Here is a 13307-nt window from a genome sequence, read left to right on the forward strand (position 1 = left end):
AAAAAGCTGCAGTGAGCCAGAACTGGCTTGTGATTGTGACAGAGGAGGAGGCAGGCAAGGCGATCCTCCTGCGAAGTCCCCTGGGATGCCCTAGCCGAGGGAGGCAGTGAACAATCCAAGGTGAGTCCACCTGTCTGGTCCGTACCATGTGGGTGGTTTGCGTAACAACAAACATTCTCTGGGTCCTTGCCAGAGTAGGTTAGCATGATGTGTGACTGTACCCAGTGTTTTTTAGAAGAAAGGATTACAGAACAGAAGATGAGTGAGAGACGATCTGAACCATGGCTCTGCCAGAAATTGCTAAGGTTGTGCCCTGTTTCTAAACTTACCTGTGAAGCTTGGACAGTAGAAAATAAAATACTGAAGTTGTTGTATTATTGGTTGATCTAGTGATCTTTTATGGAGTGAGGAAAAATATTTATTTACTACATATTAAATTCAGGCTTTCATGAAAGATACACTTTCCTTGTTTTGCTTGCATCTGCTGTTCTCTCCTGCACAGCAGGAGGTCCTTTTCTTAAACAACTGAAGAAAATTTAAAGGTCAAATGTGAAACACTTTTAATGAGAGGAAATTTCAGTGTGGACAGTTTCAGTGATGATAATCTGATCTGAATTTTAATGGAAAATGTATTTAACAAGAAAAGCAGTTAACCTCCACATCTTTTAATAACCAATATACCTGCAGCATCATGTTTTGTCTGCAATCATCTTCCCTCTCTTGGAGGCTAATTGTGGATAGTGCACATCTCTGGACTTTTCCTTGAAATACACAAGAGCAAGAAAGCATTTCCAGCATGGCTGCAAACTGTGGTTGTTAACGGTGACCTATAATCATTGAGCGTAAGCAGGAGTGGAGAACATTGCATTGGTTGTAATGTGCCACACAACCTGTTCCCAAAGATTAATAGCTCCATGCTTGCATACTGGTGCAGCTAGTGTGTGCGGTGAAAGGTGGAGAATGAAATTCATTGGTGTTAGGACTATTGTAAGACTAGGAAGACCAAGCACCGGTATTGCACCTGCCTACTAATTTTCTTGGTGCCTTTGTGTTTCAGTGATCAGAGCAAAGGCTGTCTCTCAGAGAGAGGTGGACTCTGGTAATGACATCTATGGGAACCCCATCAAACGCATCCAGTATGAAATCAAGCAGATAAAGGTAACAAGCCCTACATGGAAGTTCTACTTGCACAGAACTTAACTCAAAAGATACATCTGTGTCAAATATATGCACACACATGAAGGAAAAGAAGTAAATCATGGGATTGCCGAGAGTTTATAAACCTGTTACTTCAGTGCTGCTGTTCTAGCTGGTATACTATAATAAAAGGCCAAATGATGCTAAACAGACTTTTGAAGGCTTAGATGGTTACCACAACCAAAATTATTCTGGGTATCTTAGAGGTTTTATGATGTAGTCTTTCCCATTTCAGATCCTCAATTGCCCAAACCTGAATGATTCCCCAGTTAGAAATACCACAGGACAGGAGAAGGGGGTTAGGGGGAGGGAATTAAAGGCTTTGGTCCAGTCTGTATTATGGTAAAGGCACTGAAAATATTTTTCAAAAGTGAGTGAATCAAGGGTCTTGGGGCCTGGAGTCCATCACTGTAGGTGTTTCATGTGTCATAATGACTTAACAAAAGGGAGTGCAGAAGATTTAGGGAATTCTGTCCCAGAACCATGTAGTAAAAGCAGCCAGTAAGAAGGAACACCTTTGCTACCCGAGTCCTCTCCAAAATTGGCCTGTTGATGGCACTTCACTCTGATTTGCCTACATCAGGGGTTTTAGACCTCTTGGCCTGAAGGACAAGTCCAACTTTGGAGAAGCTTTTGAGGGCACATTCCAGTGGGCTCTGGGGAAGAAGGCAAACCAGGGCAGGGTGAAAGCCAGGGAACAATTGGAGGGCAGAGGTGAAACTGAGGAAAAGGAGGTGGCCATCTCGCACACTGCAGCAGGCCAGATTTGGGGCTTCATTTGGCCAGTAGGCCTGAGGTCCATATTACATCAGTAAAAGCTTGTCATCCCTTTCTGGAGATATTTTTGGAAACTAGGAGCCTTTTTATATATACAGCATTCCTGTCCCAGAATTGTATTGGCAGCATTGATATTTCATGAAATTTTGGGTATAGTGCTACATTCTATCTCTAGTATGGATTGATAAAAATTCTCAAAACCAGTTCCCACACAAAGATTTAGTACAATTCTTATCGACAGTGTCCCGAATGGAGATAGCTAGGCATCTCCAGACTTGGAAAGCTCTAAATGGATTATGAAGACACTGAGATAAAACTGAGGTAAAAGTTTAAGTGCTGTGTTTTGTTTCAACCACTTAGGGTGTGAATGACTTAACAGTAAATGAAAACTGTATACATTTTTACTAGGGGCTTGTACCTGATGGAAATTACATTGTAAAGATGGGAAATTACATTGTAGATACTGTTCAAAGCAAATTATTTCTATGTGGTGACAAGAGTGAAAAAAAAAAAAACCCTCAGAGAGTCCGCTGAGGGGGTGGGTGGCAGGTACAATCAAAAGAACATTTACAGTTTATTCAGACACACAGGAAATACATGCAGCATGTGGGCAGCCCCCGTAGAGACTACCAGGATGGAGTCTGTACAAGATGCCTTTATAACCGATCGGTTATACACACAGTTTGGGGAAAGGATGGGGGATCAGGCACACAGCATGCTAGAGGAACATTAGAATAAAATAAGAGGGATGGTAATATATTATCATATCCAGGCAGGTACCTGGAAGAGCAGGCAAACATTTGCATCTCTAAAGTGTACATGGAAAGAAAGACTTCTAACATGGATTCTTACCAGATCCGGAATCCCATCTTAAGTCTCAAACTCTTCTTACAATGTCAGGCTTTTAGCAGCCATATTATGCCAAAATATTTGCTCGTTTTGTCCTGACAGTGGGATGGAGGAATTGAAATTGGAACCATCTGATTGGGGAACAACATTCTAAAGATGCTCATTGGTCAGGTGTGTACACAGAGATGGGGGTGACAGAATGTTGGATCCCTGATCTGATCCACTGGAGCATCCTGATCAGAAAGAATAGTGGATAGTCTTGACAGTGCAAAGTCTGAGTCTGTTAGGAGATGTCTGACAGAAGGATTTTCTGAAGAAGTGTCTTCAGGAGAAACTGAGGATATTGAAGAAGACATTGACCAGGAGGAAAAGCAGCTAGAAGACCAAGATAAGAGCCCATGAGGCAAAAGGTGAAGAAGGTCTGCAGAAGGGGAAAGGAAGACTTTGGAGGAAATTACTGAAACTTAATGGACAGCTGGAGAGGGGAGGGGTCTGGAGCCTGAGCAGATGCTGGACCAGAGTGAAGACTTCATGAGAAGCCAGGATAACAGCAGAGAAGGTACCAGCTGGAAGCCAGACCAGAAATAAGTATTCCATTGTGGCCCTAGCATTCAGTCTGTGAGTTAACTGGGGTGGATTTTGATAGGGGAATGTTGGCTAGGGATAGGAACTGTGGCTTCTAGCACCTGATTCTAGCACCACATAAAAACCCTGTTTAAAAGTAATGACAACATTCTTAAAATACTAAGTTTCTTGTTTTCTTTTTAATAAAATACCATATGTTTTTGATTATGTTTGTGGCACCCCTGATCACATATGACCATCTCCTATAAGGGAAAAGGCATATGTGAAATAAAAAGAGATTTTATTTTATTTTATTTTATTTTATTTTGAGGTATAAAACGTCTAAGATACCCAGTTTAATGATAGTCATGGAACTGAAAGGAGGGATTATCAGTGGTTTCAGATGATTCTCCATTTGGCCAGAGGGGTGGGTTTGCCCTAGTGTACAAGCCCCCACCACCAAGACTCAGGCTTTACATATGGGATATATAATTCTAGGATTGTTCTCCAGAATTTGAAAAATAACCTTTGCAGGAAAACAGCAAAGCAATCATAACCCCCTTAGGTAGCCATCTGGAAGATGATCAGGATGTGGTAGAGATGCCCCTTCCCTGGCAGAGGGGAGCTTGGAGGGCAGCGGAGGTGCATTGTTGCCATAAGTAGGAGACCCTGAAACAAGGCAACCTGCTGGCAGAGCCGAGGCAGCTTAAGAACCGGTGGTTCCAAACCCACACCATTCCCCTGAGAGAGCCTTGGATTGAAAAAGGCTTATAGCTTTCTCCCTCCCTTCTGATAGTTCTTTATCTTTAAACTAGATAGCCCTTCAGGTAGAGAACTGGCCTCTGTAAAGTAGGACAGCTGGCCACCTAAGCTTGATAATTATTTTTCCCTTGTGTGTCTTGCACACACCTCTTCGGAAAAAGCAGAGATTTCAGAGGAGACTGATCAGTCTGGCGATGAATAGGAGAAAAGGAAATGGCTTGAAGAACCCTAAAATAAAATAGACATTGATCTAGTTTGCACGTAATGACAACCCAGGCTTAATTCACAGGTAATTGCTTTACCCAGAGTTAACCTGTGATTTAGCTACCAAACAATAGAACCGAGTGCTGTTATTTGGTCAATTCCTGGATTGTTTGGTGCTTGCACCCCCCCTTTCTTCCTTTGTAGCACTGTAGTACTGGCAAGGAGAATGACTGATTTTTTTTTCAACTGCTTCTTCCAGTCACTTATATAGCTTGTTAAAACAACCCATGAACAATCCACAGTTTGGGGTTTGCACATAACTCACAATGCAAACTAACTCATTGGCTCCTTATTCCTCATGGGATGCTGGGTATTAGGACAGAACTTCTATATGAAAGCCCATGGGCCATTCATTTCTCTCCCTCTCATGAACTGGGTCAGTGCCTCATACTTACCTTTTGTCAAATAGAGTCCTTCTGTTGTTATCATACATATTTTAAGTTATCTTGGGGCAAAATGTTTGTTGGGGCAGGAGAGGGGAGTGGGGAAAAGTTGAAAAATGAATTTAATGTATTTGTTATTAAATTATACTCTGTCTTGGGAGTCCTATTTCTGAAGGGTGGCTTTTAAAAGTGTTCTTGTTGTAACTATTAGAAGGGTTATATCTTACTTTCCCACTAGTTCCCCCAAAGTGTCCTATACTACACTTTATAAATTACAACAGATACATCACATAATCAAAACCCAAAACAAGCAGCCACACTGGAGGAAGACTTGCCCTCCAGTGTTCTTCCCACAGGGCAGTTGGCATCAATGAGCCTTAGGGGGAGAGGGACCAGCCCAATGGGACCAAGCCCTTTACTTGCACCTACCTGCCTCTCTCATTCTCTTCTTCGCACATTGACAAATAAAGAAAAAAAGTACCTAAGGTTTTTACAGAGCCTGTAAAATCCTCTGCACCCATCTTCCCTTCATCCCCAAACTAGCAACACTGGCTGTGGTTGAAGAGGACACCCTGGCAGTGCCCATGGTAGCACCATGAAGAGAGGTAACTCTGTTTGCCCTGTGGCATCTCCTGCTCAGGAATGTCTTCTACTTGCTACTGGTTAGTTTGCTTACATCTTAATGACTGATGCGAATTGCTGTCCTCTGCTCTTGGCCTCACCCATTTGTTTCCTTCCCAGATGTTTAAAGGGCCTGACCAGGACGTTGAATTCATCTACACGGCTCCTTCCTCAGCAGTGTGTGGGGTGACGCTGGATGTTGGTGGCAAGAAGGAGTATCTCATTGCAGGTAAGGAATAACTCTTGCAGAGACTTACTGCTCTGACAGGCCAGGGAGAAGATTTTTTTCCCCACCTTCCTGCATCAATGCCATTTGGGGCTGGATGAATATGGAATACTGAGCAAATAGGTCAGTATGGTGTTAGGTTCAAATTATCTCTCTGATTAGGAAACTCACTGAATTAGACCTTGAATGGATCACTCTTTCTGCCTAAACTATCTTACAGGCGTATTGTGAAGGTAAAATACAGCTCTCAGCTCTTCAGAGGAAGTTTGCATGCAACAAGTCCAAGAGGTCCATCAGGATTGGATTACTTTAATGAATTATATGTGGGGTTGCCCTTGAAGATGATTTGGAAGCTTCAGTTCATTCAGAATTTAGCTGTGAGAATTGTGATTGGTTGGTTAGTTGGATCCATATTACATTATTTTTTGACAAAGTACCTTGGTTGCCTGTTTGTTTCTGAGCCCGGTTCAAAGTACTGAGGCATAATAGTTTGAGACGCGAATACTTGATGGAGTGCCTCTTCCTGTATCATGGGTGCAGAACCTCAGGACTAGGGGTGGGGGTCAAATCTAGCCCTCTGGGATTTCCCAGGATGCTGTGCCCCCTTTCCTTCAAACTCTGACAGTCTGATGGTTTTTCAGGCTTTGGTGTAGTTTTTTACCTATTCTAAAAGTTTGAGATTCTTCTGTTAGTTACTGGAGGTAAGAGCTTTAAACTGTAATGTAATAGAACTAAAATGCAGTACAGGTTAATCTCAGTACCTCTGCAAGGTACTTCAAGAAAATGTGGGATTTGGTTGTGACTCAGACAGGGAGAGAGTAAAGCTGGAGGCCACAACAACACAGAGATAGGTGGGAATAACCCAGCTAGTCTGGCAAGCTCTTCTGAAACTCTGGGATTGCTGAGCCAGAGTGGGGAGGTGGAGAAGGGAGTGGGCAGTAGAGATCCAACAGTTAAATGGTGTGTATGATGGGAGGAGCAGTCTAGGGTAAAATGATGTTCCAGCTGCAAGAGACACTCCTCAAGGAAAGCATCTGCTTTGGAAGTGGCTTTGTTAGCATGCCTGGCCTGAACAGAGCGTTCCAACAATTCCTCAGTAATTTGGTTTCTGCTCTTTAACCTGCAGCAGTAACCTTATACAATGCTAAATCAGTTCGACTCTTTTGTAGCAATTGTTCAGAACACAACTTGTGGTGCAGCCTGAAACAAGACTTATATATTTTTTACCTAATAAAAATAATTGATTAGGACTACAAACAAATGACCAAACATCAGGAGGCAGGATAGCCTGTGACAAGTGTGCTGGTATTTTTGACACTGTCCTTCATACCCCAAGCATCACTGAATGCAACCTCCCAGAACATCTCTCCAAAACGGAGCTGAAAGCAGTTCTGTACCTCTTCCTATATCTATTACCACCAGACGGGGTATGTAATTATGGGGAAAGGAAAGTGCCTTCTTTGTGGTGGTCCTCTAACTTTGGAATACCCTCATGAAGGAATTTTGTCTGAAATTACATTCTTTTCTGTGCCATGGCATTCAAGACATGCTTTCTCCAGGTAGTTTGGATTGATTTATTGCTTCTGCCTACAGCTTTCTGGTTCTGTTTCCTCTCAGTTTTATATACTATGAAAGATGATGACAAGGCTTTTTATTATTTTGTACTTTTATGATTGTGCACCAGCCTGGAATTTGTTAGGATGAAAGGAGATCTAGAAATCTTTCACATACAAACGTGAAATCAGACTATCCCCAAGCTATGCCGGCTAGTATGGCTAGAGCTAAATGCACTCCCAGCTGAGAAAAATGCAGTCTGCCCTCCTTGCTGGAAGGAGAGTCCCTGATGCATTGCCAGCTGCCTTGGTGCCTGTCATAGTCTGCAACTGGAAGTAGAATCCAGGGGCTGCTTCGCTTTGAAATTTTCTTTGTGGAGCTCTGCCAAACGCCACCTTCTGGTGCTCCCATGAAAGGATGTCTGATAATGTTTTTACAGTCAGCTCAGGCTCACAAGGGCTTTTGAGGCTGTAATGAAGCAAGCTATGCAGAAATCTACAGGGTAGTCTGCTAGACCTTGGCATTTTGAAACTCCTTATTAGCTAAGGCTTGTCCAGACAACACTTTTTTCACTCAAGTCCTGAAGCATCGTAATTCCTCACGGAACAGACAGTTCAGAGAAATGTTGCATAGTAATGGTTTCATAATCAAAAGTCCAGACATAGTTTTACCCCTTCATACTTTTATGATTATTACTAGGAAAACTGGTAACGAAATACCATAGCTAGAAAAAATAAATGCCAATGAAGGCAGTTAGTATAATGAAGAATTCTCCATTCTGGGTGGAGAAATGAGCTGCCACCATGTGAAAGGGAAGGCAGGTGGTATTGTATTTTTTGTCCTTGGAGATGATAGTATTGGTGTGGTTCGGCAATTGGGACCTACCCGCAAGTTCTTGAGGATTAGGTTTGTTTGGAAGCGGGAAACAGGAAAAATTGGAACCTTTCTTTCCCTTCACTCCCCACATCCTGTGTGCACTGTAGAGAATGTTGTGAACTGCGATCCTCTGTTACTCTTCTGGCTTACTGCATTCTTTTCTGTCTTCTCCCCTGATCTTGTCACAACATTCCAGATGAGAATGCTAAACCTACATTTTAAAAATGCTGTGTAGCACTGCTGTTTGTAAGCTGTGGTATGCTGCTTTAATGAAATGCATGTTCAGGTTCAGAATGCATGCCTGGATAAGATTTTAATTACTGGAGCTTTTCAGCTTGGAAAAAAAGTTGATTGAGCAAAGACAGAGAAGAGGCTTTGGAGAACATGAATATTATGGAAAAACTGGATAGAAAAAAATAGGGAAAGATTTCCTTTTTCAAAATGAAAAATGGTGGGGCAATGTAGATGTGAACAAATTCACATTCACCCATGAAATTTATTGCAATAGGACATTGTGTTGGCTTCTGGCATAAACAGCTTTTAAATTGGATTTGATAAATAGACAGCGGATAGTTCCGTCAGAGGCTATAAACTATCTAGACAAAAGTGCAAACTCCAGTGCTCGTTCACAGTGTAGCGTTGGTTGTTGCCTGCTGGAGATGGATTCTGGAACTTCCCTGTGGCATCTGGCCGACTGCTTATCAAAACAGTAAGTGATGACGCAAAGGGGACCATCGATCTTACTCAGTAAATCAGCACTCTTGAGTTGATTTCATTAGGAGTGATCCCATGTTAGCAAAAGCGCTTTATATAATTGAACCTTTTTGAGCCATGCACATATATGCAATTAGCACTTTTTGGCCAAGGTGAGACACTTGTCAGTGGATAAGCTGACTCTGGTGTGGGACATGTGTGTGTTTATATGGCAGGCATGTCCCAACTAACAACTCATTTGTTCTGCAGGGAAATCCGAGGGCAATGGCAAGATGCACATCACACTGTGTGACTTTATTGTTCCATGGGATTCCCTCAGTGCTACCCAGAAGAAGAGTCTAAACCAGCGATACCAGATGGGCTGTGAGTGCAAGGTAAGCCCAAATGATACCATTACAGGCAAAAAGGCCTGTCTAGCAAAAATTCAGGGGAAGAAGGCAGGGAGACCAAGATACCTTCACTGTACCTCTGAGTTAGGAGACTTACAAGCACTGAAGGTGCAACCCATAGTATTTCTCTCTTAAATAAACAAATATCATAACAGGGCAACTACCCCTCTACTTTTCTGGAAAGCTTGTTGCGGCAATTCATATTTCAAAAATACACCAGAAACACAGAGGATTTGTGCCTGTCTAATTTTTACTCTGTAGGGGTACAGTAACACTAAAGGCCCTTTTCTGAACCCACCAGGGGAATGGACAGGTTCATGCAACACAAGAAGTCATGGTAAAATCTTACAATTGTTTGGTCTGTTGGGTTGTCTGGACCCAGTTTCAGAATTCCTGTGTGGTAGGATTAGCTTTCTGAAACCACAGAAAATCAACACTAAGGTTTCCACATTTCATTGTGGCTTCTCCAGTTGTCTGGACATGGAATCACTGTTTTACCACGGTTAGTATGGAAACACCATAGAGTCTTCTGGCAAGAGCATCCCTTGAGCGCTACTTCCCTCAGCACCCTAGCAACAGATGCATCATTGCTTGCATTATTCCCATTGACCAAACCTTGTCTCTCCCCCTTGTTTTTCTGAGGCACATATTCCAGTGTGTGCGCTAAACTCATGGCACTGTTCTGGGGGAAAAAGAGTGGCTTTGGGGTGCTGGAGGGGCAGTGCTGTAAGAGGAAATGTCTTATCAAGCTTTGACAAAACAGTGGCAAGTCCAGTAAGCCATTAGTTGCTTTCCTCTCTTTCTCTTACTTTTCTTGTGCAGTGAACTGGAGAGTAAATGCAATGTTGCTTCCCTCAACCCTCCCCTGAAAGGAACAGCTAACCAAAAACACACCATATACATGTCTATTCAGTAGTAAATCTAATTCTTTGTTGTGGTCTCTGTGCATCACACACATGGGTGCTGTGCTTGTGTTCGGGGAGATTCTCTCAGCATTAGTAGTTTTGGAGGGAAGCCCACGCTTCCCCCCCAGTATAAATGGGTGGAGTTCCCATCAGTCTGCTTTCGTCAGTCTGCTTTCGACTGCCATTCGCTGTGCCTTGGGTTTCTCTTGTTGCCTTTCACTTTCTATCACCCTTCTAGCTGTAGCTTTTAGCTTTAAAAGTTTAGTACCTTTCCATTTTTCCCTTTCCAAAGCCTTTCATCCCTTTCTTGCCTTAACCTCCCCACTACAAAAAATATTTTTTAAAAACCCCTCGTATCACCTATCCTCTATCCTTCTCTTTCTCCTCAATGGCACAGCAGGCCAGTTTTCGAAAGTGCACTCAATGTGGGGCAGAAATGCCTCCCGCAGGATCCCAGTGCTTGTGTTTGTTCTGCCTGGGAAAAGGCCACTGGGTGGACAAGTGCTCCCATTGCCAGGCTTTTTCCAAGCAGGCACAAAAAAACTGGGAGAGCTGACTGAAAAAAGAGTTGCAGGACAGAGCGCCGGTAATGGTGAGAGAGGTTGCAGCAGCAAAATCAGCCAGTCCCTCCACTGCCCAAGGAGACACCTCAACCTGGGCTTCCAAATTGAACAAGGAAGCTCCAAAAACCTTGGGTTCAATAATCCCTTCCACTACCTCAGAGGCTCTAAAAAACGTAAGGAAAAAAGGAAGCATACCGAGTCCAAAGAGACTTGTAAGGAAAAGCGCTCCAACAGGGATAAACCAGAGAAGAAAAAGTGATGATCCCACTCGGAACACCACTCTTCAGACTTGCCAGCGCTTCCAGAGGTATCGGTACCAAGAGCTTCATCCATACTGAGAGAGAGCCCCGGACATCAGTCGTCGATCTGTTTGTCTCCCAGGCAATTCCCACGGGTCTGATTGAGCCCAAGGTCTCCACTGCAGTGGTACTTACTCATAAACAAATCTCATTGTCTTCAGAGATGCTTAGATACATGTCAAGTCAGAAGTAAATCACATTAATTTCAGTGATGTTTACTCTTCCGAAAATCAACATGGGGGCTGCACTTCCTTTTGGGAATTAATTTTAGGAAGAGGGGAATGGGGGTGCTGATCCTGCTGGCTTCATCCCATGGGAAATGGGAGAACAGCAAAAATCAGCACTTTTAGCCTCTTCTCTTTTCCTCCTCTTTTCCATGATTTGGGGGGGGGGGGGGCAGCAGGAGCTGTGAGTTCTTCCCCTTATTTGAAAATCTCCATTATTTCACTCCTTCAAATCTGCAAATAGCTTAATGGATTTTGTCTGCCCATACCCCCTTTCCAACTCCTTGCTATTCCCACATTTGCATTAGTGCATGACACAAGATCAGGTTTTAAAGGCAGGGGACACTGCACTGTATTTATTAGCATATCCCCCAACCATGGTAAATGTGTTTTGCTTAAATCGCAAAACAGCATTCCCTGATAAACAGGAAGAGCTCTAGTGTTGATTTTCCACTTAGCTATCCCAGTCCTGAGTTGCTTAAGGCTTTATAGGCAAGTATCAAACCTTACTCCTGGCCTGTTAGTGTAGAGGCGGCCAGTGCAATTCCTTCAGCATGAGTTGGTAAACTGGTGGTAAGCATTTGGCACCACCTGAAGTTTCTACACCAGCCTTAGGGGCAGCCCCACATAAAGCACACTGCAGGATCCCAGTCTTGACATTACAGTTGCGTGGATCACAGTGGTCAGGCTATCCCTGTCCAAGAATGACAATAGTTGTCTTACAAGTAAAAGCTGGTAGCAAGCCCTTCTGGTTATCAAAGAAACCTGTACCTCCAATAAAAGTGTTAGATCAAGGAGCTCTCTGAAATCATGCACCTGCTTCTGAAAGGGAATTCCACCCCATCCAGAGCAGGCAACTGACCCATCTCCTAGACACAATGGAATCGCAAGAAAGAAATAAAATCATTCTAGCAGAAACACTACTAGAAGAAACACAGCAGGCAATCAGGAACTCTTCCACAGGCCAGATGGCCCTGTGGAGGAGGGGGGCAGACCAATGGGCAAGTGGCAAAGCGGGGCAACTAGAAATAGGAGATTTTTAAAAAACTCATTTTCTGCTTAAGTAGTGTCTTGGTCTGCTTCTTCAACATGTCAAGAAGGCATATTGTGATGCTGAAGATTATTCTGTAAGTGTTATCCTATGCACGCTGCTGTACCATCTAGCCTTATGTTTTTGGTAGAACTTCAGAGTAAACAACACAGCAGAGGCAGCAACTGAACTTGTAGATTTAAAGGGGTGTTCAGGGCTCAATTACCCCTCACTCACCTGCTATGAATGGTAAAAGAAAAGCCACTAATCAATCCAGCCCATGGCAATTAGTCCAATGTGGCTCATTCAGGGTGGCTCCGGTGTGATATATGACAACACAGTAATGTCAGGAAGACTCTTCTTATGTTAATTTACAGACAGCTTTCCCAGATAAGGCTATGAAGTTCCATTCGCATGCATTTCATTTAAGTATATTTTAGATGATAGCATCCACATTGAATCCTGCTTTGGTGCCTCTAGCAGGATTACAGGATGTTTTAGCTCTGGAATTCTATGGAAGGGTTTATATTCTTCGGATGAAACATTTCCCAGAGAAACTGGCTTCCCAAAGGGTAATGTATGACTTCAGGAGGGTGCAGGATGCTAGGCTTTCGGTCTGATCCCAGCAGAGCTCTCCTGATGGTTTTGTGAATGATTCACTTGCTGCTTATGGTGAAGGCGAACCACACATGCCTGTGCTGTCTCTTTTCGCTGCAGATTTCCCGCTGCCCCTCCATCCCTTGCTACGTGTCTGCTCAGGATGAATGTCTGTGGACTGACTGGGTGACAGAGAAGAACATCAATGGCCGGCAGGCAAAGCACTATGCCTGCATCAAGCGGAGTGATGGTTCATGCGCGTGGTACCGTGGAGTGGCCCCACCTAAGCAAGAGTTTCTCGACATCGAGGACCCTTGAGTCCCCAGGGCCATGGCAGTCCAGTAGCCAATCACAACAAAGCCTGTAAGAATTTAGATTGGTCCACCTTTGACATCACTTCCTGGAAACAGCATGAAAATAAGGTCTCCCAGGCAGGCACAATCGTGGTAGCGTGGAGGGGCTAAGGAAGGGGATGTCAGGCCACTTGTATATTGCTTAGTCTGTTCCCTCTCC

At 43.5% G+C, this 13307-nt stretch overlaps 1 protein-coding gene across 1 annotated transcript in view; it reads left to right on the forward strand.

The window, feature by feature from the left end:
• Positions 1 to 13301, forward strand: part of TIMP2 (TIMP metallopeptidase inhibitor 2) — a 36496-nt gene extending 23195 nt beyond the window's left edge. The window contains exons 2-5 of the mRNA XM_044419869.1: positions 1058 to 1158; positions 5538 to 5646; positions 9037 to 9161; positions 12915 to 13301. Of these exons, the coding sequence (XP_044275804.1) occupies positions 1058 to 1158; positions 5538 to 5646; positions 9037 to 9161; positions 12915 to 13112 (533 nt within the window). The 3' untranslated portion in view covers positions 13113 to 13301. The remainder of the gene's footprint in view (positions 1 to 1057; positions 1159 to 5537; positions 5647 to 9036; positions 9162 to 12914) is intronic.
• The last annotated feature ends 6 nt before the right edge of the window (positions 13302 to 13307 follow it).

Source organism: Varanus komodoensis, unplaced genomic scaffold (assembly GCF_004798865.1).
Source record: "Varanus komodoensis strain SLA01 unplaced genomic scaffold, ASM479886v1 scaffold11, whole genome shotgun sequence".
Lineage (NCBI taxonomy): Eukaryota > Metazoa > Chordata > Lepidosauria > Squamata > Varanidae > Varanus > Varanus komodoensis.